At 42.0% G+C, this 26,906-nt stretch overlaps 1 protein-coding gene across 4 annotated transcripts in view; it reads right to left on the bottom strand.

Moving 5' to 3' along the window:
* The window catches only part of cdk19 (cyclin dependent kinase 19), a 63,499-nt gene extending 37,208 nt beyond the window's left edge, over nucleotides 1-26,291 (bottom strand). For 3 of the 4 annotated variants that reach the window (XM_031800393.1, XM_031800392.1, XM_020455174.2), the window contains exons 1-2: nucleotides 26,032-26,291; nucleotides 16,562-16,637 (exon numbers count right to left, since the gene is read on the bottom strand). In XM_031800393.1, coding sequence (XP_031656253.1) covers nucleotides 16,562-16,637; nucleotides 26,032-26,159 — 204 coding nt within the window. In that variant the 5' untranslated portion in view covers nucleotides 26,160-26,291. Of the gene's footprint in view, nucleotides 1-16,561; nucleotides 16,638-21,742; nucleotides 21,834-26,031 lie in introns of all 4 variants that reach the window. The other variant, XM_020455175.2, reaches the window with a different exon arrangement.
* Between the last annotated feature and the right edge of the window lie 615 nt (nucleotides 26,292-26,906).

Here is a 26,906-nt window from a genome sequence, read left to right as displayed (position 1 = left end):
ATATTCTCATGCTCTGAGCAAGGAACTTAAACGTTAGCTTTCTTACATGGCACATATTGCACTTTTACTTTCTTCTCCAACACTTTGTTTTTGCATTATTTAAACCAAATTGAACATGTTTCATTATTTATTTAAGACTAAATTGATTTTATTGATGTATTATATTAAGTTAAAATAAAAAAGTGTTCATTGTTCATTCAGTATTGTTGTAATTGTCATTATTACACACACACACACACACACACACACACACACACACACACACACACACACACACACACACACACACACACACACACACACACACACACACACACACACATCGGTCGACCTCTAGTACATACCCCAGAAGCCATGGATTACAGGCAACATTCGCACTGGGCAAAAGGCTAGAGCTGCCACTTTCAAGGAGCGGGACTCTAACCCGGAAGTTTATAAGAAATCCCGCTATGACCTCCGACGAACCATCAAACAGGCAAAGCGTCAATACAGGACTAAGATCGAGTCGTACAACACCGGCTCGGAAGCTCGTCGGATGTGGCAGTGCTTGCAACCATTACAGACTACATAGGGAAGCACAGCCGAGAGCTGCCCAGTGACACGAGCCTACCAGGCGAGTTTAACTAAATCTATGCTCGCTTCGAGGCAAATATCACTGAAACATGCATGAGAGCACCAGCTGTACCGGAAGACTGTGTGATCACGCTCTCCGCAGCCGATGTGAGTAAGACCTTTAGACATGTCAACATTCACAAGGCCGCAGGGCAAGACGGATAACCAGGACGTGTACTGCGAGCATGCGCTGACCAACGAGCAAATGTCTTCACTGACTTTTTCAACCTCTTTCTGACCGAGTCGAACACCAACATGTTTTAAGCAGACCACCATAGTACCTGTGACCAAGAACACTAAGGTAACCTGCCTAAATGACTACCAACGCGTAGCACTCACGTCTGTAGCCATGAGGTGCTTTGAAAGGCTTGTCATGGCTCACATCGACACCATCATCCCAGAAACCCTAGACCCACTCCAATTTGCATACCGCCCCAACAGACCCACAGATGATGCATTCTCTATTGCACTCCACACTTCCCTTTCCCATCTGGACAGAAGGAACACCTATGTGAGAATGCTATTCATTGACTACAGCTCAGCATTCAACACCATAGTGCACTCAAAGCTCATCAATAAGCTAAGGGCACTGGGACTAAACACCTCCCTCTATTACAACGGGATCCTGGACTTCCTGATGGGCCGCCCCCAGATGGTAAGGGTAGGTAACAACACATCCGCGACACTGATCCTCAACACAGGGGTCCCTCAGGGGTGCATGCTCAGCCTCCTCCTGTACTCCCTGTTCACTCATGACTGCACGGCCAGGCACGAAATAACACCATCACTCAATTTGCCGATGATGCAACAGTGGTAGGCCTGATCACCGACAACAATGAGACAGCCTATAGGGAGGAGTTCAGAGAGCTGGCAGTGTGGTGCAAGGACAACAACCTCTCTCGCAACGTGATCAAGACAAAGCAGATTATTGTGGACTACAGGACAAAGAGGACGGAGCATGCCCCCATTCTCATCGACGGGGCTGCAGTGGAGCAGGTTGAGAGCTTCAAGTACCTTGGTGTCCACATCACCAACAAACTAACATGGTCCAAGCATACCAAGACAGTCGTGAAGTGGGCACGACAAAATCTATTCCCCCTCAGGAGACTGAAAGGATTTGGCATGGGTCCTCAGATCCTCAAAAGTTTCTACCGCTGCACTATCGAGAGCATCCTGACTGGTTGCATCACTGCCTGGTATGGCAACTGCTCGGCCTCAGATCGCAAGGTACTACAGAGGGTAGTGCGAACGACCCAGTACATCACTAGTGCCAAGCTTCCTGCCATCCAGGACCTCTATACCAGGCGGTGTCAGAGGAAGGCCTTAACAACTGTCAAAGACTCCAGTCTCCCTAGTCAAAGACTGTTTTCTCTGCTATCGCACAGCAAGCAGTACCGGAGTGCCAAGTCTAGGTCTAAGAAGCTTCTAAGCAGCTTCTACCCCCAAGCCATAAGACTCCTGAACATCTATTCAAATGGTTACCCAGACTATTTGCATTGGTTAGGGGCTCGTAAGTAAGCAATTCCCTGTAAGGTCTACACCTGTTGTATTCGGCGCATGTGACTAATACATTTTGATTTGATTTGTTTTTTGGCATCTTTTAGTTGTCACTGCACACATTTGTTAATTAAACGTTTTTTCTACATCATTTCAATGAAATGTCATGAACTTTAAAAAATGACACTAATTAGGTGCATCAAGTATAACAGGTTTCCTGCATGCTATAGCCTACTGTTTATGCCTGATAGAAAATATAATGCCCTGGCTTACCGGAACACCTAACCTATAAAGATCAAAAACCATGGGCTTGACTTCATTCAACTGACAAATGCCGTGCTTCTACACCTGCATTGTTTCTTTGCAGCACTTTGATATATCAGCTGATGTAAGAAGGGCTATATAAATACATTTGATTTGATTTGAAATGGTAATTAAACAAAAAGGAAGACTGAAATTGATTGAAATTCATGAGGGATTTCCACACCACTTTAATCAGATGAGGGAATATGTGTTGTCGTTGTGAACTCTCCATCCCACTTCAACCATCAGGTTATGCAGCCAGCCCAGAGCTGAGTTTCCATGGATTTATTCCATAAAAGGGATGGCCCTGCGTGTGTTAACTGCTCTAGTCTGTCCACTGAACACTGTGTGCCATACTAATGGGTCCAAAGCCGATGTTCCAGCGCCACTGTCGCAGGCAACTCAGCCCCTGCACAGCTGTGTCAGACCTGACCCCAGGTCTGTCTTCACTTTACAGTACTAACATAAAGACAGTGCACTCCTGCACACTAAGGACAATGTATTACTGCACTAAGATAATGACATTACAGTCCTACAATCTCAGCTGTTTCTCTTCATATTCATCCCTCCCAGCTTCTTTTGTCAGCGGAGGCACTCTCGGACAAACAACTGAATCCATAATCAATCGAGCCCTTTAGATAGACTACGATGTCGATGTCGATGGGGGAGGGGGTGTGTGTGTGTGTGGAGAGAAAGAGCTGAAACGGTCCGTAATCCAGCTATCCAGTGAATGAATTATTCACCCATAGGGCTAATGTGATTACTCTGTCACCGGGCCTGAAATCCCATGGAATAATACACATAAACTTGCTCTACCGGTTGTCTGTGTGGTTTGTCCTTCTGCTGCTCGAAGATTAAGACAAAATATCAACAGAGTAGTGTTATTAACCAGACTTTCAGTACGCTGGTGTGTATATTGGTTTGTACCTCTGGTTTTTAGTTTCCATACTGATGCAATTCGCACGCGCAAACACTTGCACAGTATGGCTGAGCCTCTGGTTGCACACTTCCAGCTTGTTGCGAGGAAACGTGCTTCGGTCGACTAAATTCGGTAACATTTGGCTATTGTTTACATATTGTGCATCGCGTGCAATGAATCAAGAGATTGAAAATATAAGCGACAGACCATACCAGTGCCACAAAAAGTCAGGTAAACAACACTTTCCCGTGGATACCCTCTCTACCTCCTGCTGCTGCTAAAATGACCAACCCCACGGACAACCGGTAAAGTCACCTCAAACATCATTTTATTAAACATTCTGGCTTGTAGAGACCTATTGAGTCTTTTACCCAGCAACATCCTTCAGACTGATAGCCATGGAGTAACCATGGTAACAGTCTGCTGTTTGGGCAAGGACGGCTATAATTTCAGAGTGTCCGCCCGAAACGGACAGAGAGGGTTACAGCCAGGTGGGGGTAGCTCTCTGCATTGACCTTGTGCTATATCATGCACACACCAAAGCACACACAGTCTCCCCCTCGGTTCTACCCACAAGGCGGGCTAGTACTACAGTAGTAAGCTTAAAAAAGTGACGAGGGGGGTGAACAGTGAACACAGAGCAGGGGGAATAATGCTGTGATTGTATGCAGCATGTTTGATTTGGCTTTTGGATGGGGGAAATGAGGAGGAGGGTTATTGAGGTTTGTGTTTAAATCACAGCCTAATCCCTGGGTTATCACATGGCATTGTGCTAATGAGCCCTGGGTTTAGAGGCAGACTACAGGCAGAACCCCGGCTCTGTGACGCTGGCCACGCTGACTGGACTCAAAGAGCCACAAGGACTAGCCGCCCACACAAGACTAATGCTGGTTTGTAGGTCTGGCACAGTTATTGTATAACCGCGTAACCGACGATTATGGATGAAGACCGTAATGAAAATAAAATAACCCATTTTATGTCAACGAACAGCTGACTCAAGACGGGGCAGACATTCGTGACATTGAATCTGTTTCTGCGGTAACATGGACTCTTAACTACTTGATGAAACATTGTTGCTCCTTGCTGAAACAAGCAGCAGCACACATAGAAATAGAATGAATAGAACGTGCTTGGACCCTCTAACCCTGGAAATTTGACTGGTAAACTGATGGTTACAATCTCAATGGCTGTCTGGTATTGAACATAAGATTGAGTTTATGTTCATTCCGATGATGTTAACTGCTGTGGCTCATGCAATAGAATGTATTTTTTGTAATGTCAGTTGGGTTGAATCAACAAACCACAGCACATATTGATGGGTATACTACCTGCTTTTACTTCCTGGGGGACCACCATTCTATTCTTTATATTTTTATGGCAGCATTTTGAAGGTTATTACACCACATTACCAAAAAATATGTGAACACCTGCTCTTCAAACATCTCATTCCAAAATCATAGGCATTAATATGGAGTTGGTGCCCCCCTTTTCTGCTATAACAGCCTTCCCTCTTCTGGGGTGGCTTTCCACTCGATGTTGGAACATTGCTGAGGGGACTCGCTACCATTCAGCTACAAGAGCCGTAGTGAGGTCGGGCACTGATGTCGGGCAATTGGGCCTGGCTCGCAGTCAGCATTCCAATTCATCCCAAAGATGTTTGATAGGGTTGAGGTCAGGGCTTTGTGCAGGCCAGTCAAGTTCCAGTCTTCCACACCGATCTCGACAAACCATTTCTGTATGGACCTCGCTTTGTGCACGGGAGCATTTTCATGCTGAAACAGGAAAGGGCCTTCGCCAAACTGTTGCCACAAAGTTGGAAGCACAGAATCGTCTAGAATGTCATTGTATGATGTAGTGTTAAGATTTCCCTTCACTCGAACTAAGGGGCCTAGCCCGAACCATTAAAAACCACCCCAGTCCATTTTTCCTTCTCCACCAATCTTTACAGTTGGCACCATAGTAGCGTTCTCCTGGCATCTGCCAAAACCAGATTTGTCTGTCGGACTGCCAGATGGTGAAGCGTGATTCATCACTCCAGAGAACACGTTTCCACTGCTCCAGAGTCCAAGCTTTACACCACTCCAGCCGACGCTTCACATTGTGCATGTTGATCTTACGCCTCGCTCACACCGACAGTGTCATTGCATTTTGGTACACCAGAAGTACATTCCTTTCCAATAAAAAGCTGTGTTTGCCATGCAGCATTGCGATGTAGAGGCAAATGCAGTGTGTTCTGTGTGGTGCATAAGTTGTTATTCTTGAACGTATGGATCAAACTGTATGCGTCGACAACTTCACAGAAATGGTAGCAGAAGGTGAATGTTAAACTTTCGTTGCGGACATATTCAAAGGATGCAGCGTACCATTTTACGCAACGACGCTGTCGGTGTGATCGCAGTCCCGTTCTGTGAGCTTGTGTGGCCTACCACTTCGCGGCTGAGACGTTTTTGCTCCTAGACATTTCCACTTCATTACAGCACTTACAGTTGACCGGGGCAGCACTAGCAGGGCAGACATTTGACAAACTGACTTGTTGGAAAGGTGACATCCTATGACAGTGCCACGTTGAATGTCACTGAGCACTTTAGTAAGGCCATTCTACTGCCAATGTTTGTTTTATGGAGCTTGCATGGCTGTATGCTTGATTTTATACACCGATCAACAACGGGTGTGTCTGAAATAGCCAAATCCACTAATTTGAAGGCGTGTCCACATACTTTTGAATATACAGTTGAAGTCGGAAGTTTACATACACCTTAGCCAAATACATTTAAATTCAGTTAACTATTCATGACATTTAATCCTGGTAAAAATTCCCTGTTTTAGGTCAGTTAGGATCACCACTTTATTTCAAGAATGTGAAATGTCAGAATAATAGTGGAGAGAATTATTTACTTCAGCTTTTATTTCTTTCATCACATTCCCAGAAGTTTACATACACTCAATTAGTATCTGGTAGCATTGCCTTTAAATTCTTTAACTTGGGTCAAACGTTTTGGGTAACCTTCCACAAGCTTCCCACAATAAGGTTGGGTGAATTTTGACCCATTCCTCCTGACAGAGCTGGTGGAACTGAGTCAGGTTCGTAGACCTCCTTGCTCGCACAGGCTTTTTCAGTTCTGCCCACACATTTTCTATGGGATTGAGGTCAGGACTTTTATGGCCACTCCAATACCTTGACTTTGTTGTCCCTAAGCCATTTTGCCACAACTTTGGAAGTATGCTTGGGGTCATTGTCCATTTGGAAGATTCATTTGCGACCAAGCTTTAACTTCCTGACCGATGTCTTGAGATATTGCTTCAATATATCAACATAATTTCCCTTGATGCCATCTATTTTGTGAAGTGCACCAGTCCCTCCTGCAGCAAAGCACCCCCACAACATGATGCTTCCACCCCCGTGCTGCACTATTGGGAAGGTGTTCTTCGGCTTGCAAGCATCCCCCCTTTTCCTGCTAACATAACGATGGTCATTATGGCCAAACAGTTCTATTTTTGTTTCATCAGACCAGAGGCCATTTCTCCAAAAAGTATGATCTTTGTCTCCATGTGCAGTTGTATTTTTTTTTTTTATGGCGGTTTTGGAGCAGTGGCTTCTTCCTTGCTGAGCTGCCTTTCAGGTTACGTCAATATAGGACTTGTTTTACTGTGGACAAAAGATACATTTGTACCCGTTTCCTCCAGCATCTTCACATGGTCCTTTGCTGCTGTTCTGGGATTGATTCTCACTTTTCGCACCAAAGTACGTTAATCTCTAGGAGACAGAACGCGTCTCCTTCCTGAGCGGTACGACGGCTGCGTGATCCCATGGTGTTTATACTTGCGTACTATTGTTTGTACAGATGAACGTGGTACCTTCAGGCATTTGGAAATTGCTCCCAAAGGATGAACCAGACTTGTGGAGGTCTACAAAGAGGCACTGAGTTTAAAGGTAGGCCTTGAAATAATCCACAGGTACACCTCCAATTGACTCAAATTATGTCAATTAGCCTATCAGAAGCTTCTAAAGCCATGACATAATTTTCCAAGCTGTTTAAAGGCAGAGTCAACTTAGTGTATGTACACTTCTGACCCACTGGAATTGTGATACAGTGAATTATAAGTGAAATAATCTGTCTGTAAACAATTGTTGGAAAAATGACTTGTGTCATGCACAAAGGAGATGTCCTAATCGACTTGTCAAAACTATAGTTTGTTAACAAGAAATTTGTGGAGTGGTTGAAAAACAAGTTTTAATGACTCCAACCTAAGTGTATGTAAGCTTCCGACTTCAACTGTATAGTGTTTGGTGACCGCTTCATTTGGCTGGCCGATAATCGTCATTCAACATTCCATGACCGTCACACATCTGGTTTCTCATCAGTGGAGGCTGCTGAGGGGAGGACGGCACATAATAATACCTGTAATGGAGTCAATGGAATGGTATCAAATATATGGTTCCTGGGTGGTTGATACGATTCCATTGACTCCATTCCAGCCATTACTATCAGCCGTCCTCTCCTCAGCAGCCTCCACTGTTTCTCATAGTACAGCGTTCAACAGTATGCACTGTTTAGAATCATCTAAACTAATAAAACAGTGATCCTGTGCAGTCACATGACTACGAAATGTCTAAAAGTTCATTTTGTTATGATAAAGAGCAAACAGTATCTAGTATAACAACACATTGTATTTATCCTGGGGAATTCCAGAATATGCATATAGTACAGTAGGATAACAGTGCTGGTTTTTCATCTTAACATTTCAGGTTAATACTCAATCCCCTTTGACACAGACTCAATAAGCTTATTGCAGTGAGTCCATCACAGGGGATTGGACCTTCGTAGAATCACTCCAATCTGAAGTGAATTTGAGAACACAGAACAAGAGTAAAGCGAGGATAGTGCAACAACAACGTATTGTAACCAGGAGGACAGCCTCTGTCAATGTTGATGTTCCTTTACAGGGGGCATCGCCTTAGTGAAACCTCACTGCCGTAATCAGATGCCCGTAATCCACTCTCTCTCTCTTCGGGTCACAGGAAGAAAATGGCAGCTATCCCAGGGGACATTTTACTGTCCGGAGTATAGAAAAAGTCTGACTGGGTCAAGATGAGGTCATATCAACATTGGGGTCTGAAATTATTGACACCCTTGATAAAGATGAGCAATATTTAATGACTGTATAAAATAAAATAATTAAAATTGTGAGTTATATTGTATGCAAAAAAAATAAGGTAATAGTATTATTTTATACTAATAGAATTGCTCAGAGAAAGATATTTGTTCAGCAAGTAATACATTTTTTCTCTCAAAAAGGTAGGGGTCCAAATTATTGACACCACTAAAGATTCTTATAATTAATTAATTAATTCCTAGCAGGCAATGACTACATGAAGGCTGTACCTTTACAAACTTGTTGGATGCATTTGCTGATCATTTTGGTTGTGTTTCAGATTATTTTGTGCCCAATATAAATGAATAGTAAATTATGTGGATATTATTGATGTGGATAAATAATATACAATATAGCTCAGTATTTGAATGATTTATTCTATAACTATTGCTCATATTCATCAATAATTTCATACCCCATGGTACATGGGGCAATGCTAGCAGATACACAGACTTCCACATAACTACCTCTAACTTCCTTCCTTACTGAACACAGAGACATAAAAACAGTATCCACATGTTAATCGGAACTCTGGTGAAGTAGATAGCCCAAATCCCGAAGTATCCCTTTAAGGTAGTACCTCAACATGCTCAGGTACATGGGGCAGTCAGGGCACAAGCTGTCTCGTAGTCTGAGTTGTTGCCATCTTTGTTTGGATTTGTGTCCCTGATTCTTTTTTTCTGCTACACATAGCGTGGCAATTAACATGAAAAGGTCACGATTTATGCACTATCAATCTGCTCGATCCATAAAATAGACACGTCTTGTGTCATCAATCTTTTGTGACCGTGCTGTAAATCCCAATATTGTACACATTTCCTGCTTCAAACCTTTCCTATTTGTCTGTCGAAATCAGTAACAATAACAGGAAAGAAAATACAAATTGAGTACAAGAAAAATGTATTTAAAACAATGTAGCCTCACCAGAACCCTCATAGTGAATGTGTGGCAAGAACAAGTCCTTGGTCTGTTCTGGGAAAAACGTGTCTTTTTTTTACAGGGAAAGCTCTGGCTAGATTTGGGTCAAACGTTAGCACAGCCTCTGTGGCCAGGACAGCCAATACACCTTTAAAAAGAGGGCACATACGACCTGGATCCACGAGGTCTTTGGCTTTCATGCCACTAACCACCCCTGACCCTTATAAACTGTAAATAACACCACATATCATTTGGACAGTTACATAGCTAACAATTCAGTTTATTTCTAGGGACATTTAAGCTTAGGCAGTCATTAGCACATGATACATTGTCACATTTACAGAACTAGTCAAAAGTGTAGACATACCTACTCATTCAAGGTTTTTTCATTATTTTTTACTATTTTCTACATTGTAGAATAATAGTGAAGACATCAACACTATGAAATAACACACAAGGAAGCACGTACTGTAGTAACCCCCCAAAAAGTGTTAAACAAATCAAAATATAGTTTATATTTCACATTCTTCAAATAGCCACCATTTGCCTTGATGACAGCTTTGCACACTCTTGGCATTCTCTCAACCAGCTTCATGCGGAATGCTTGAAATTATATTAATTAATCCACATAAATGTAGAAGTGTTTATAAAAATACTATATTCTCATTTTCAACTAAAGTGACTCCGAAATGACACAATACATTATTTGGAATGAGTAGGTGTGTCCAAACTTGACTGGTACTGTACAAGGGTTTAGATCAATGTGGGTTTTGTTTTACACTCAATGATCAAGAGTCAAAACAAGTCACTAATGTGACTTGGCGCAAAGGGGGAATAAGAGAGTGAGAGGAACCACAAGAAAACAGCGTTTCCTTGAGTTGGGTTGAGTCTTAAATGACATCCTATATAGTGCTCTCATTTTTAACCAGAGCCACATGGGCCCTAATAAAAAGAAGCGCACTACATAAGGGATAGGGTGCTATTTGTGGACGTATCCGAGGACTGACTAACTCGCTGGCTTCCCTCACGCGGCTACAGTGCACTGGGTCGATAAATCCAGGAGGCATGCTGCTGTGTGTTTGGGACAGAGGACCATTACGCCAAGCTTTTCCCCTGAGACTGAACAAAGTGAAGGCAAGGCAAGCATTCCGCTCTCTCTGCTCGTGCCGCCGCCAGCCATTTGCTCTTGTTATTCCATGTCGCCCAGAACCTGCTGACTCTGCTGTGTCATTGAGTAACCATGGTGTCTGTGGCTCTGGGGAAGATTAGCGTAGCTACTAGCGGCATATTCTTGAACAGAATGGATACCCACACGCAGGTTCTTTTAGGTACGTAATATAACTCCCCTGAAGAACCTATCTCATGGCTAATGTGTGCCATAAAAAGATGCACAGAGCAATTCAATTTAAAATGGCCATTGGTTTTATATCATCATTAAGCTAGCTTCTACCTCTATTTTCCTTTTTTAATTTCATATGAAACAAAATTCCAATCATACAACCGTCTCCCCTATCGAGCTACTGTACTAAAAAAAGACCTTCCTCGGCATGGACACACTGTCACTGACTCTCATTTCATCCATGGAAACCAAGTGAGAGAGCATGTTAACCCCCTCCCTATGCAAACACAACCAAAATATGGTCATGTTTGCACAGTGATTAGAATGGTGGGAGAGAATAGCTGACTGGGTCTGGCTGACGGAGTGAATAGCAGAACTACTCTGAGATCGAGCCAAAGCAGGTCCCAGAGGTAATCCATGATCATAGGATTCACAGAAAAATTCAGTATCAGGTGTCTTGTGTCGAGGGACCCATTATCCCTGCCCCCTAGTAAACCTGATTGCCAATGTTTCCTGCTGTGTGGTTTTGCGTGGCGTAGTGTTAAGACGTAATGTGTAGCTTAGCCAATGTGTCGCCCTTCCCAATGTGGGCTTATCTGATGAAAGATCCCCTGAGAGTGCCCTTTAAAAAACACTTTTTTACAACATAAAAAAACTCACTCACTCACTCATTTCCCTCTGGCCCTCCCTCTTGTTTTCGTGAAACAAAGTACATATTTGTGCAAATCACTGTTGTCATTGTTTCGTCTGAAGGACATTTACCCTGGTCCCCTTTTATTGTATTAAAACAAAAGCCGTTTTCTGATATAAAACTAAAGAGAAAAAAATGGGACTTGCTTCAGGGGAAACGCCGCATTTCAAACAATGTTTGACCCACCTCAAGGGTTGAATCTAAATTGGACCAACAACAGACCCACACCTGTTAGTTTAGAAATAGACTCTCGAAGTAGAATGGGTGAAATGGATGCCAGAATTGCACAATAACAGGGTTTTTAATTGGGGTTGCAGTGCCAATACACTGCTCAGATTTTCTGCATGAGTCACGGACTGAAAAAGCCTTTGGACAACAAGTGAGAAGTACTGGCAGACCTCAGGCCACACCATAAGCGGCAATAGCCCACTTATGAGAAGTAAGCCTACCACCAAACCACTAGGTCTATTGACCACCGACTGATTCTGAGAGAAAACGGAGAATGACACATCGAAAAGATATGTTTAATACAATGCTACCGCTGTATCTAGTAAAAGTCGACAGAGAAAAAGTGATTGAGAAACCCCATCAACCACAGACATGGATAAACCCACTGACTGACCAGAGTGAAAGCGAGCAGGATTCTTTCTCTAGGAAGGCTCACACACACTGATGCCTTTATTTAGTACAGGCCTCCACAGGTCAGTTCACTTCCTGAGGACTTACCCAGTATCATCTAAAGATAGTCTCCTATGTAACAGGGGTTTAAGCGGTGAGAGAGGTTCAACTTGAATCCCCACTGACGGGTCTATAGTACATTATGCAACCAGCTGCTTTAAGCTCTGTTTCAACAACCAGCTCAGTGGCAGTGCAGTGGTTACTTGTGGATCCTCTGACGCAGATGAGTTACAAGACCTTGCTTAATTCAATACAATTAATAGGCCTACACATCAACATACACTGAGTGCACAAAACATTAGCTCTTTCCATGACATAGACTGACCAGGTGAATGTTATGATCCCCTATTGATGTCACCTGTTAAATCCACTTCAAAATCAGTGTAGATTAAGGGGAGGCGACATGCGAAAGAAGGATATTTAAAGCCTCCAGACACATGAGACATGGATTGTGTATGTGTGCCATTCAGAAGGTGAATGGGCAAGACAAAAGATTTAAGTGCCTTTGAACAGGGTATGGTAGTAGGTGCCAGGCACTCTGGTTTGAGAGTGTCAAGAACTGCAACGCTGCTGGGTCTTTCATGCTCAACAGTTTCCCATGTGTATCAAGAATGGTCCACCACCCAAAGGACATCCAGTCATCTGGTTTCATGAGGAAACATTACCCATTACATTATGCAAAAGCTTGAATAAATAAATAAATAAATTCCAATGATTGCGCAATTTCAAAAAAGTACTGTACATTCGCTTCTGAAAATGTATTACACATAATGATTTTTCCACAACTTCTGAAGGGACATACCAACATGGAAAAAGCAAAAAAGATCCTCAAGCCATTTGAATGCACAAAACCAATAACACATGGCAGCAAAACCTCCCTCAGTCAGTTGTGAGTGTGGCATACCAAACATTAAACTCTAGCACAGTTTGCACAACAAAATGGGGGGTTGCAGTGGTGGTGACACAAAGAGTCCATTGTTCTGTTGAAGCGAAGTTGGTCTGAGAGACTTTGAGCAAAATCCATTTCTGGTGGCTCTTAACTTCAGTAGGCGCCCCTCGGGGTGTTATGTGATGTGATGATGGGAGCCTTCTGTTGGACTGCTCATCTAATAATAATAATACTAATTTGGTGGGTGCTTTTATTTGTCCTATTTCCCACTTGTACAAGATGTTTTCAGTGTATTTTGAATACTTACAGACAATGCGATTAATCACAATAAAAACGTGCATTAACATTTTAGAACTGATTAACTCTCATTGCGCTAATTTGAACATAGTGCTTTTTTAAATACAAATAAATGCTCCCATGCATTTGAACCCAGGTCTGTTTGGTATTTGAAATACTTTCAAATAGGCCTACTTCCAATAGAAGCAGTTGATTCGGGCCATGAATACAAAGAAAGTAAGTATTTAATGAAAATATGTTTTTAAATGACAAACAGGCTTGTATTTGAACCCAGGTCTGCAGCTTTCCTCCTGAGGGTGTCCACAGGGTCTGGGTCAATCCCATAGCACTACCAAAAAGAAATGAATTGAACTAACTATGGGCAATTTTCCAGGTCTGCAGCTTTCCTCCTGAGGGTGTCCACAGGGTCTGGGTCAATCCCATAGCACTACCAAAAAGAAATGAATTGAACTAACTATGGGCAATTTTCCAGGGACGTGTTTGCATTTCAACAGCATCACAAGTTATAGTAGTCATGAGGGCAAGCCAGCCAGTGGTGACACAGGGTTGACTAATCCATCAGTTTATAGTACAATGAATAAGCATCAGAGATCACACGAAGGAAAAAATTGCACACTGGCCAGAACTCGGTGCCATCTGACAATTCAGTCTCCTGTAGCACAAACTAGAGGACGGCGCCAGGAGAGAGAAGCAGAGCAGTAATACAGTCAGAGCAGTAACCTGACACCGACTAACAGTGTGCAGCTACACACGGTCATAGGCCAGGATGATAGGATCCACTGTGGAGAGAAACTGGGAGAGGGGTGCTATGCAAACAGAAAAGGCTAAACACGCTAGCTAGATTCCCAATACTGGGTCAGATCACCAACAAAACACACCAATATTTACTTTCATTCAGAACAATTTTAGTAACATTCCTTGCCAGAATTTCCGTCTGATGGTTCAAAAAACAAAGCAATGCTGCCATAGTAGAATTTGAGCTGAGACTTTTTTTTGAATGAAAGCTTCATGTTCTGTTATAATTATCATAGATATTCTATTCAATTACCTATTTAATTACTATTGTAATTCCTAATTCTATGATCGTTTCCCTGTATAGCTACTTCTGAAAGCAGAGTGGGTGAACCATAGAATGAGGAATTAGAATACTAGAATGGACACGAACCTTCTTATGATGAAAGGTCAGCCATTTTGGTCAGGGAGTTGGTCAACCATGGTTTGCCAGTGCTGTGATAAGATTATTTTACACAATGAATTTTATGAATTTATCTGCACTGAATGTTTGTTAGCTAGCTAGCTAGGCAGACAATTTAAATAATGATTACATTCATTTCTCAAATTAATTGCCAACATTCCATTCATATCACATGCCTTACTCTTTTATGTTCCTACATAAGTAAAAGCCGGATTGTGCCTCTTCTGCCATTCATTCCCATTAGACTGGTTTGGATGTTTTCCTGACAAATATGGCTGCCATTTTCACCCCATTCTAAAACGCTGAGGTTTTATGATCTAGACCCTATTGTAATTAAACAGGATCTCTATGGGTTGAACACTATGTGGGGCTAAAGTGTTAAGGGTCACCTGGAGAGGATACCATAGGTGTCCCCACTCCTGGGATGGGAATGATGAGTGTTGGATAGTGAGAGTTTGGGCTGAGCAGGAGTAGACAGGTCCAGATGGAGTATCCAGTCATTCAGTCAGTCCCTTTATGCAGTACTGCAGTCAGAGCTGAGGCAGCGGCTTATAGCCAAAATACGCCTGTACCTCTGTTCAATTCTACCGCCAGGCCATCACACTGCTGAACAGCTAACCCTAGCTGGTCTCCCTACACAGACCTGTACCTTTGAGACTATTTTCACACGAGAGACTATCTGCATTTTAGAGACTATTCACACTGACTCGCCACACATCCAACCCTTACAGACAATCACAAATGCAACCCATAACCACACACACACACAGCAACCCATAACCACTCAAACACACCCCAAGTCAACGCAGCTGCTCTAGTATACACACACTACACTACCCACTGGGCACACACTGGTTGATTCAACATTGTTTCCATTTAATTTCAATGAAATTACGTTGAACCAACCTGGAACTGATGATGAATCTGAGTCTGTGCCCAGTGAGTACCCACAATATCTGTAAATGCAACACATTCATTATCTATTATCTTATTGTGTACATATGTATACATACACCCCCCAAAGAACAGTTTTTTCTTTAAGATTAGCCAGCCAAACAATAACGCACACATCCTTTCTACTCTCACAGTTTGCAGCCAACCATGATCCACTGAGTAAGCTTGACTGTATTGTGGGTAGAATACACAATAGGTTTGTCACCACAACAAGTAGTGTAACCATCATACAACATTCTGATATTGTGTGGATCATGTATCACATACCTAGAGAGGTTGGTATGTGGAACTTACATAACATATCCCAGTAGCTCCCCTAGCCTGGTACGAACCATCCCGATCTCACAAGCTTACGTTCTACTTCGCTACCCAGACACATCACATCAGTGTAGCGAAACAAAATGTAGGGAAAGCAAAGGGAAGATACCTAGTCAGTTGTACAACGGAATGTGTTCAACTAAAAAACGTCTCTTCCGCATTTCACTCAATCCCCTCTGAATCAGAGGTGGGGGGGAGGGGGGGGATCAAGACAGTTGGTACGAGGCTACAGCTCCCCTGTGTTTAGCATGTGTTCTTGGACTGCTTCTGCTTTGCACTGGGTTAGGAATAACCTGCAGAGCAAGTGAAAAATGTAAGCGACCGCTGAGTGTGCTGAGAGGAGCTGGGTGGACGCCAGCGTCTTCACAAGGGGCACTCGTTTGTGTGTGTTTCTCTCTTTGCACCAAAGACAAATATTGTATTGTTTATAACACATTGGAGGCCTGAACACTATACAGTAGACGTGTGGGAGCCATAAAATGTGCAAACCTATATATATATATCATGTTTACATGGTGATGTCTCTATTTTTTATGCCATTAGGAACACTGCACAACTCTGGGGCTATTACAATCCCAGAAGCACATCAGTACAGGAATACACTCTACAGACAAAGTAGAACAGTTCTTAAGTTTTTACTCTTTAATATAGCACCAGCTAAAGGGTTGAAGTCAAGAAAATGGCACGGTGCAGCGACTACACTTAATATCTTATTGTAGGAGAAAACACAGGAGAAGGGAAAACAACATTGTAGGAGAAAGGACTATACAGCGCCTTTAAGCAATATATTAACTTACAGCAATTTCCCTGCAAGCAGACATCGATATTCCAGTCCCTTCAATTTGCTTCAGTGCATACTCCTTCTCATCTTTCCTGCAGAGAAACAGACAAATAACCAAAAAAAAAAACAGGACATCACAAACCAGCTTTATTTCTTTGGCAATGTAACACAGGGACAAATCCCTTGTTCTTGAGCATAGATAGATGAATAAAATACTGCATCGGGTATTGATGGTTGTGCGTTTATGAGCGAGAGTCAGAAAGGACAGGGGATATGGAGATGATGGAGATGGACTGCTCGACGTGTTCTTGCAGAACAGTAGAATCCCTGCCATTAGCAACATCCTCTTGCTGAAGACAGCTATTCCCTCGCCACGGGCGTGCTCTGTTGTTGTTGAGTGCAGCCTCTCATCATTATCTAACCACCCTGCATTTCAACCCCCAATGCAAACACACGCTCTGGATTCAACCATAGCCTACATACAGAACTCACAGCACACACAGTGTGGAATCAGAATGATCAAAGACAAATAGGATTTTATTTAATAAATGCAGCGTCAGGAGAAAAAAAAAAATCGGGGGGATTTTTTCTTGACATTGTATTCTGAGGGTATTCCTATGACCTTGTAAAAACTTGCTGGGGGTGGGAAAAGGCATTGATGACATGTGCCTGCCAATGAAGAAATGTGAGACATATTGTGGTATGCACACATACAGCACACTACGATACAGGGGACAATTGATTATCTGAGATAAGCCGTATCCTCGTAGTTGGGGAACATTTATTAACCCAATATTGACTTTTCAGAAAATATTATTGAGCCTATTTCAAACGTGTTCGATTGCAGAAAATGGTTTTAGTGAAAAGGTGAAAAACCTTGGATAATGGAGACCAAATGTTGTACTACAAATCCATAGTGAGTGGATTCATGTTTTTGATTTTTTTTAAATCAAACATGACATCTCCAACTTGCCTGATGCACAGTAAACAACACTGTAATCATGAACAACACAGTGGACTGTCTAGTCATAGAAAATGCTAATGCACAACAAGAATACAAAACACGAGTTTGTAGGGTGGGGGGGGGCTTTTTCTTTTGCTATTTTCCACCACATAATACAAATGGTAAATAAAGGATGCTTCCCTCCCGAAACAGTTCAGAAGATTTTGTACATATATTACGGTGACATTTTGTGACGTTTTTGTTCGTTTTGGACTTCGGTGAGGGTTTTTTCGACTGTTGGCCACACACGTTTTTCCTCAAGGCTAGCCGACGTTCGGGAGACTAATTCTACGCCCCTTCGTTCGTGATTGGCCAACTGCAGGGTTTCTTCAATAAAGTCTTTGTTGTCATTCAACGAGAGACGACTCGTTTTCATGCACATTTTTTCATTGAGAAATACAGCACCAAACATCTTAGTTACTGTAGGTGTAAAATGGCGCCACCTAAGATCTCCTCGGCAAAAACGTCAAAATTAATGACAGATTTCTTGAGTTATCTTGAATGACTTCTGACTATTTTGAGGAAGTGAACTGGCTACAGCATCTCAAATAGGGAAAACAGTACTATTAACATTTTTTTTCCTGTTTTTTCAAGCAAAGGTCTTTTGAGTATGCGAGCACGCTCGTTTGGTTCGCTAGCCGCCAGCCGAACTGAAGCATGCTGAAGCCTCACACACAGTCCACAGGCTACCTTTTGACCCCCACAAAAGCCTACATGGCCACTACACTCATCTGGCCACGATCCTGATTCATGTTCCTAAATGCACATACAGTGCCTTGCGAAAGTATTCGGCCCCCCCAAGCCACCTGGGAGACACACCAAACATGTGGAAGAAGGTGCTCTGGTCAGATGAAACCAAAATTGAACTTTTTGGCAACAATGCAAAACATTATGGTTGGCGTAAAAGCAACACAGCTCATCACCCTGAACACACCATCCCCACTGTCAAACATGGTGGTGGCAGCATCATGGTTTGGGCCTGCTTTTCTTCAGCAGGGACAGGGAAGATGGTTAAAATTGATGGGAAGATGGATGGAGCCAAATACAGGACCATTCTGGAAGAAAACCTGATGGAGTCTGCAAAAGACCTGAGACTGGGATGGAGATTTGTCTTCCAACAAGAAAATGATCCAAAACATAAAGCAAAATCTACAATGGAATGGTTCAAAAATAAACATATCCAGGTGTTAGAATGGCCAAGTCAAAGTCCAGACCTGAATCCAATCGAGAATCTGTGGAAAGAACTGAAAACTGCTGTTCACAAATGCTCTCCATCCAACCTCACTGAGCTCGAGCTGTTTTGCAAGGAGGAATGGGAAAAAATTTCAGTCTCTCGATGTGCAAAACTGATAGACATACCCCAAGCGACTTACAGCTGTAATCGCAGCAAAAGGTGGCGCTACAAAGTATTAACTTAAGGGGGCTGAATAATTTTGCACGCCCAATTTTTCAGTTTTTGATTTGTTAAAAAAGTTTGAAATATCCAATAAATGTCGTTCCACTTCATGATTGTGTCCCACTTGTTGTTGATTCTTCACAAAAAATACAGTTTTATATCTTTATGTTTGAAGCCTGAAATGTGGCAAAAGGTCGCAAAATTCAAGGGGGCCGAATACTTTCGCAAGGCACTGTATATGCGGATAGAGACACTCCCTCTTCTCTGTTCAAATACCCATACTGTATACTACATACTTAATGAGTATATACTACATACTATTGTTTTTATTTAACTAGGCAAGTCAGTTAAGAACAAATTCTTATTTACAAATGACGGCCTAACCGGGCCAAACCAAGACCACGCTGGACCAATTGTGCGCCGCCCAATCACAGCCAGACGTGATGCAGCCTGGATTTAAACCAGGGACTGTGCCTTAGACCGCTGCGCCACTCCGGAGCCCACTATATACTATTAGTTCATTTTAGTATACTGTAAACTAGATATTCCCAAACTGGGGTATGCGCAATGCCGTCAGGGATACGCCAAATATATACATATATTTTTTTCACATTTTCAAACAGTCCCATTTATATTTTCCACCGGGGCTATACATTTGGGTGAGATTTTTTTCTCGCCTGAGTAGCCTCATTTCACTGCCAAAAATAAAATTAAACCTAGTGTTCAGCAAAATAACAACACAATGTCAAGTAATTAACATCCAATCACAGTAACCATTACTCTCTCGGGGGAATTCCACTAACGGTCTGTATGTAGCCAAACGTAGCTGCTGCTCTTGTTGGTTTCTTTATTGATGGCGCAAAAGCCATGACAGGGAGACAAAGTGCAGTGGTAACGCGCGTGCAAGCAGTTGCTCCCGATGCCACTTGGGTACATTGCAGCATCAACTGAGAGGCTCTGGCTGCCAAGGGAATGCCTGACAGCTTGAAAGACGTTTTGGACACTACAGTTAAAATGGTTAACTTTGTTAAAGCAAGGTCCCTGAACTCTCATGCATTTTCGGCACTATTCAATGATATGGGCAGCGACCATGTAAAGTATTGACACGTGTTTTTGAATTGAGAGACCATCATTTTTCACTTGTCTGACCGCTTACATGATGATGAGTTTCTCACACGTCTGGACTATCTGGGTGATGTTTTTTCTCACCTGAATGATCTGACTCTAGGATTACAGGGACTCTCCGCAACTATATTCAATGTGAGGGACAAAATTGAGGCTTTGATTAAGAAGTTGGAGCTCTTCTCTGTCTGCATTAACAAGAACAACACACAGGACTTTCCATTATTGTATGCAAATGATCTCAAGCTTATGGATAATGTCAAATGTGCTTTAGCGAAGCACCTGAGTGAGTTGGGTGCGCAATTCCGCAGGTACTTAACTGAAACGGATGACACAAACAACTGGATACGTTATCCCTTTCATGCCCTGCCTCCAGTCCACTTACTGAACAAGAGGGCCTCATTGAAATTGCAACAAGCGGTTCTGTGAAAATTGAATTTAAAATCGGAAGCCACTGCCAGATTTCTGGATTGGGCTGCGCTCAGAGTATCCTGCCTTGGCAAATCACGCTGTTAAGACACTGATGCCCTTTGCAACCACATACCTATGTGAGAGTGGTTTCTCGGCCATCACTAGCATGAAAACTGAACAGCATGAATACAGGCACAGATTGTGTGTGTAAAATTATTTAAGACAGACTTTCTCCAATACAACCCAACATTGCAGCATTATGTGCATCCTTTCAAGCACACCCTTCTCATTAACCTGTGGTGAGTTATTTACAATTTTCGATGAACAAATTAGGTTTTATATGTAAGGTGGTTAAATAAAGAGCAAAATTATTATTATTATTTGTGCACTGGTCCTATAAGAGCTCTTCGTCACTTCCCACGAGCCAGGTTGTGACAGAAATGTACACTATATCGAGCCCAGGCTCTGTCGCAGCCGGCCGCGACCGGGAGGTCCATGGGGTGATGCACAATTGGCTTAGCGTCATCCGGGTTTGGGAGGGTTTGGCCTGTAGGGATATCCTTGTCTCATTGCGCACTAGCGACTCCTGTGGCAGGCCGGGCGCAGTGCATGCTAACCAGGTCGCCAGGTGCACAGTGTTTCCTCCGAAACATTGGTGCGGCTGGCTTCCGGGTTGGATGCGCACTGTGTTAAGAAGCAGTGCGGCTTGGTTGGGTTGTGTTTCGGAGGACGCATGGCTTTCGACCTTCGTCTCTCCCGAGCCCGTACGGGAGGTGTAGCGATGAGACAAGATAGTAACTACTAACAATTGGATACCACGAAATTGGGGAGAAAAGGGGGTAAAATGTTTCTTTTTTTTATTGTATGGTGTGTGTGTGTGGTAGGGATGATGATGGCAAAAAAAATTACGGCAAAAAAACAACATTTGAGAGTGCGCTTGTCGTGGTGCTAGAGGGGGTACGCAGCTGGAGGTTGAATGTTTGAAGGGGTACAGGACTATATAAAGTTTGGGAACCACTGGTGTAAACGAACGGTGTCCTTTCAGTTGAGCATACTAGCGCTTCGCCTGTCTACCCGGAAGTTGATGCTGTTGCTTTGCAACCTCTTGCTTTTTTTTTTATATATATATTTTTTTTAAATTATTATTATGAGCAAAACAAATACAAAAACAGAAAATCACAAACAAGAGTATATAAACCTAACAGACAGGGGTACATTTGTAAATTTTTGGGGGGTAAGTATTGCTTTTTTGTTTTTACACTTACTGATAATTTTCAAAATAAAATTTCAATTCCACCTTAAAACAACATGAAGAGGGGTTTGTTCTCCGCCCACTTCATTTTATGGATATAGAATCTGTATGAAAAATAAAGAAAGAACAATGAAAGTTAAATCAGAGTCCATATCATTTGGATCAAAATAAAACAATAGAGTCTTTCAAATTAACATTAATAGTTGCTTCTTTTAAAATCTTCTGACATAAGAACACTCCCAATCTGTGTATGATAAAGGTCTTTACAGGGTGGATTCTATGAATGAGTTTGTATGATACTTCTTTCACCTTATTAGATTTACAGGATTTGCCAGACAACAACGAGACTTTGTTCCAGTTCACTTGTCCTTGGGCTGCATTCCAGTATATTCTAGCAGATGCAATAGTAACATCTTGACGGAGTTCTTATATACATGTTATTACATTTATAGTTAAAAAAATGTAAATTCCTTTTAGCAGTATTGCGGCTACAAAGTCCTCAACAGTGGCACTTGGAGTATTGTTATATTCTCATAAAAGAAGAATAGCACCTTTTTAGGGACAGCTCTCATAACAATTTGATACTCCTCAGGAGAGAATGTAACATTTGTGTTCTCATGAATTCTGGATAATCATATAGTTGTCCATCATTATCCAATAATTGTTTAACCCAGATAACGCTGTTGTCAAACCAGTTCTGGAAAAAATACGTGTTTTTGTATTTTAAGTCTTTATTATTCCAGATTGTATATCTATGTGGGGAAAATGGTTTGTACATGGAGGTTCCAAGTTAGAAGTACTTGTTGTGCTTCTAACTTGTAGCAAGCTTTATAGGGATCTTTATCCACATCAAAGTTGCATTTGAGTAAGAATTCTAGACCACAATCTGTTGAAATATTAAATTAGGGATTATATTCCAAATGCAATCCGTATTTCTTAAATAGTTTTGTATCCATTTGATCTTAAAGACTGTAATAGAGGTTTTAAAATCCAGAGCATTCAACCCTCCCTCACTTTGGGTGGTTCATGTTACAGCTTTTCTTAAGTAATTAGGCTTATTCCTCCGTGTGAAGTTAAATAATTTAGTATCAACCATTTTAGTTACCGACAGAGGAACATCCAAGGCAAGGGAGGTGTAAACTAATCTGGACAGACCTTCAGACTGTGATAAAAGTACACGTCCAGATAAAGATCTCTTAATAACCAGGAGTTAAATCTCTTTCCAATGTCCTCTACAAAAGGAGAGAAATGTAAGTTGTCCCTTTCTTTCTGATCTTTGCTAACTTTAATACCAAGACATGTGATCACATCTTTTCAACACAAATAATTCACATTTCCTAATATTCAGAGATAAACCAGATACATGTGAGAAGGCATTAATACCCTCAATAGCTTTCCTGACTTCATTATGATCTTTCAAAAAAAATTGTGGTGTTGTCAGCCAATTGTGAACATTCTCTCTTTATCTTGTATCTGAGTACTCCTAAAACAATCCTTATTGATATGAAGTGCCATAACTTGTGTGACCTATACAAATAAGAAAGGAGAAATTGGGCATCCTTGTTTAATTCCGTGTCTAATGTCGAATCTCTGTGAAGTTCTATGGGATAATTTAACAGAGCTGTTACTATTATTGTAAAGTGTCTTAATTATTGTACACCTTGAAAATATTGACCAAAATCCAAAAATCGAAGAGTCTCAAAAATAAAAAATAATGTTAAACTGTATCAAAAGCCTTGTAAAAGTCTACAAATAAAATAAAGCTATATTCCATAATGTGCTCATTGTCGTCTATCAATTCCAAAACTAGTTGAATATTATTACATATATGTCAGCTCTTCAAAAAAACAGACTGGGTATCATAAATTATTTGGTCAATACCTTTAACTCTTTCTGCAAAGATGGATGCAAGTATCTTTCCATCAATGTTTGTTAATGTGATTGGTCTCCAATTTTCAAACATCTTGAAACTTTGTTTGGTTTAGGCATTACAGAAATAAGGCCTTGTGTCATAGAAACAGGCATGTCTTAGACATGCTGCAAGGAGGCATGAGGACTGCAGATGTCGCCAGGGCAATACATTGAAATGTCCGTACTGTGAGACACCTAAGACAGCGCTACAGGGAGATAGGACGGACAGCTGATCGTCCTTGCAGTGGCAGACCACGTGTAACAACACCTGCACAGGATCGGTACATTTGAACAGCACACCTGTGGGACAGGTACAGGATGGCAACAACAACTGCCCGAGTTGCACCAGGAACGCACAATCCCTCCATCAGTGCTCAGACTGTCCGCAAAAGGCTAAGAGAGGCTGGACTGAGGGCTTGTAGGCCTGTTGTAAGGCAGGTCCTCACCAGACATCACCGGCAACAATGTCGCCCATGGTCACAAACCCACCGTCACTGGACCAGACAGGACTGGCAAAAAGTGCTCTTTACTGACAAATCGCGGTTTTGTCTCACCAGGGGTGATGGTTGGATTCACGTTTATCGTCAAAGGAATGAGCGATCCACCGAGACCTGTACTCTGGAGCGGGATCAATTTGGAGGTGGAGGGTCCGTTATGGTCTGGGGCAGTGTGTCACAGCATCATCGGACAGAGCTTGTTGTCATTGCAGGTAATCTCAACACTGTGCGTTACAGGGAAGACATCCTCATGTTGTACCCTTCCTGCAGGCTCATCCTGACATGACAATGCCACCAGCCATACTGCTCGTTCTGTGCGTGATTTCCTGTAAGACAGGAATGTCAGTGTTCTGCCATGGCCAGCGAAGAGCCCGGGATCTCAGTCCCATTGAGCACGTCTGGGACCTGTTGGATCGGAGGGTGAGGGCTAGGGCCATTCCCCCCAGAAATGTCAGGGAACTTGCAGGTGCCTTGGTGGAAGAGTGGGGTGACATCTCACAGCAAGAACTGGCAATTCTGATGCAGTCCATGAGGAGGAGATGCACTGCAGTACTTAATGCAGCTGGTGGCCACACCCGATACTGACTGTTACTTTGACCCCTCCTTTGTTCAGGGACACATTACTCCATTTCTGTTAGTCACATGTCTGTGGAACTTGTTCAGTTTATGTCTCAGTTGTTGAATCTTATGTTCATACAAATATTTACACATGTTACGTTTGCTGAAAATAAATGCAGTTGACAGTGAGAGGACGTTTACGACTTGTGCCAGAAGGCCCTATGACAAATTATCGATCCTACACCCTCAACTCTGCACTGGCATTTACATTTTGCAACTTATTTATTGTTTATTACAGATAGTATATATTCTGCTACTATGGACAAAAGTTCCATATTACACTAACTTTCCTAAAGGAGGGATCATTTTTTTTGTCATAATAAGCCTATAATGGGCTATTAGGCCTACTGGCCCAATCAGATAGACATATAGGATCTCATCACATTGATCAATCAATACTGGAGGTGATATACTGGATTACCTCCAGTATTGATTGATCAGTGCAGATGAGTTCCTATGTCCTATATGCATATCTGATTGGGCTAATAGGCCTAATGGTCCAGTATAGGCTAATGATAGTGTTATATAGTGATCTACTCCCCCTCAAAACCGAAATAGCATAGCCTACATTTCCACTTTCCCTCCAATCTGGAGAGAAGTCTATGCTCCAGGCATATCTTGAGATTGGTTCCCAAATGAGAATCAAAGACAGCAATCACTTGCTTGTGCAGGAAAAAAACTATTTCAATGTATTTTAAAATGATCCCACAGAAATGTTGGCGCCTTTGCAAAGTAAATGGTCAATAAGGAACAGCAACAGCAAACACTTACAAAATGATTAATTGTGTGATATGAGTATTTTATCCATATTAGAAAACCATAATAATGAAATATTTGTCAAAAATGTATATTCTAATCATTGCTGTGACACTTGTTTTATTTGCATTCCAGCACCAAGTTCGAGTTCGACTGTGTCAGTGCTCTTGAGAGATCTTGGCAATAATATGATGATTATTTTAAGCAGCAAAAACTTAGCCAAGTTGACCAAGATCATAGTTTACACGATTCTACTGGCGAAATTAGGCTTATATAAATAACTAATGTTGAAAGTAGTCTGGGTTACCATGAACAGGGTGTCAAATAATAAACATCATCACTGTGTTGTTTTGGGGGAGGACCGTTGCGAGTGAGTGCGTACATGAAAACAAAAACACAGACACTGGCAGAGCTCAGGGAGGTTCAAACGTAGTCTCTGTCCAACGTGCAAAGAGATATAGTCTTCATACCGCATTCTGCAATCAGTTTATTGAGTAAACAATAACGTTCAGAATCTTACCCGTCTTTGCGCTTAGCTTTATAAACGTGCCCGTATGTGCCTCGACCCACTTTGCAACCTTCATATTCGAACAGATCTTCTACCTTCTCTCGTTCGGCCGCGAGCTTTGTTTTGAAGTCGTAATCCATTTTAACCCATAAATATTTCTTAAATTACAATAATATAAAATATTAATTATTACATGCATTAATTAAATAATCTTATCGTTTTATTCCCCCACCATTTCCTTGTTTGGGATTTTGGTCTACTCCGTTTAATGTTCACTGGCTCGTTGACGTTTCTAATTGGCACGCAAGGCTTTCTGGGGAAGGTAGTTTACAAAAACGTCAGTTTGAGTTATCAACATGGAAGTAAAAGGTCCGTGAAACTACAGTCCGCATTTTGCGTGAGAGTTTTTATTGAACCTTTATTTTACTAGGCAAGTCTGTTAAGAACAAATTCTTATTTTACAATGACGACCAAACACTCCCCTTACCCGGACGACACTGGGCCAATTGTGCGCCGCCCTATGGGACTCCCAACCACGGCCGGTTGTGATACAGCCCAGGATGGAACCAGGGTCTGTAGTGACGCCTCGAGCACTGATATGTAGTGCCTAAGACCGCTGCGCCACTCGGGAGACTTAAAGGGCAGTTACTGCACTTGCATACTCATGATCAGTCAAAAAAATGGGGGAGATCAGTTGCAACATTTCATGTGTTATATACTACTCAAATTAACAAATGTGTCACCCTTTTGTAGTTTGACCCAACATGTGCAGGTCTCCAATACGTTTTTTAATAGAAATAATCAAGTGAGTTTTTTCTCAAGTAGCCTCAACTAGAGGAATAGTCTACTATACTATCGCCCATATGACATATATTGCCTTGAGCTGT

This window comes from Oncorhynchus kisutch, linkage group LG21 (genome assembly GCF_002021735.2).
Source record: "Oncorhynchus kisutch isolate 150728-3 linkage group LG21, Okis_V2, whole genome shotgun sequence".
In the NCBI taxonomy this organism is placed as follows: domain Eukaryota; kingdom Metazoa; phylum Chordata; class Actinopteri; order Salmoniformes; family Salmonidae; genus Oncorhynchus; species Oncorhynchus kisutch.
The sequence above is the reverse complement of the archived record's forward strand: the minus strand, read 5'-3'. Positions and strand labels throughout refer to the sequence as shown.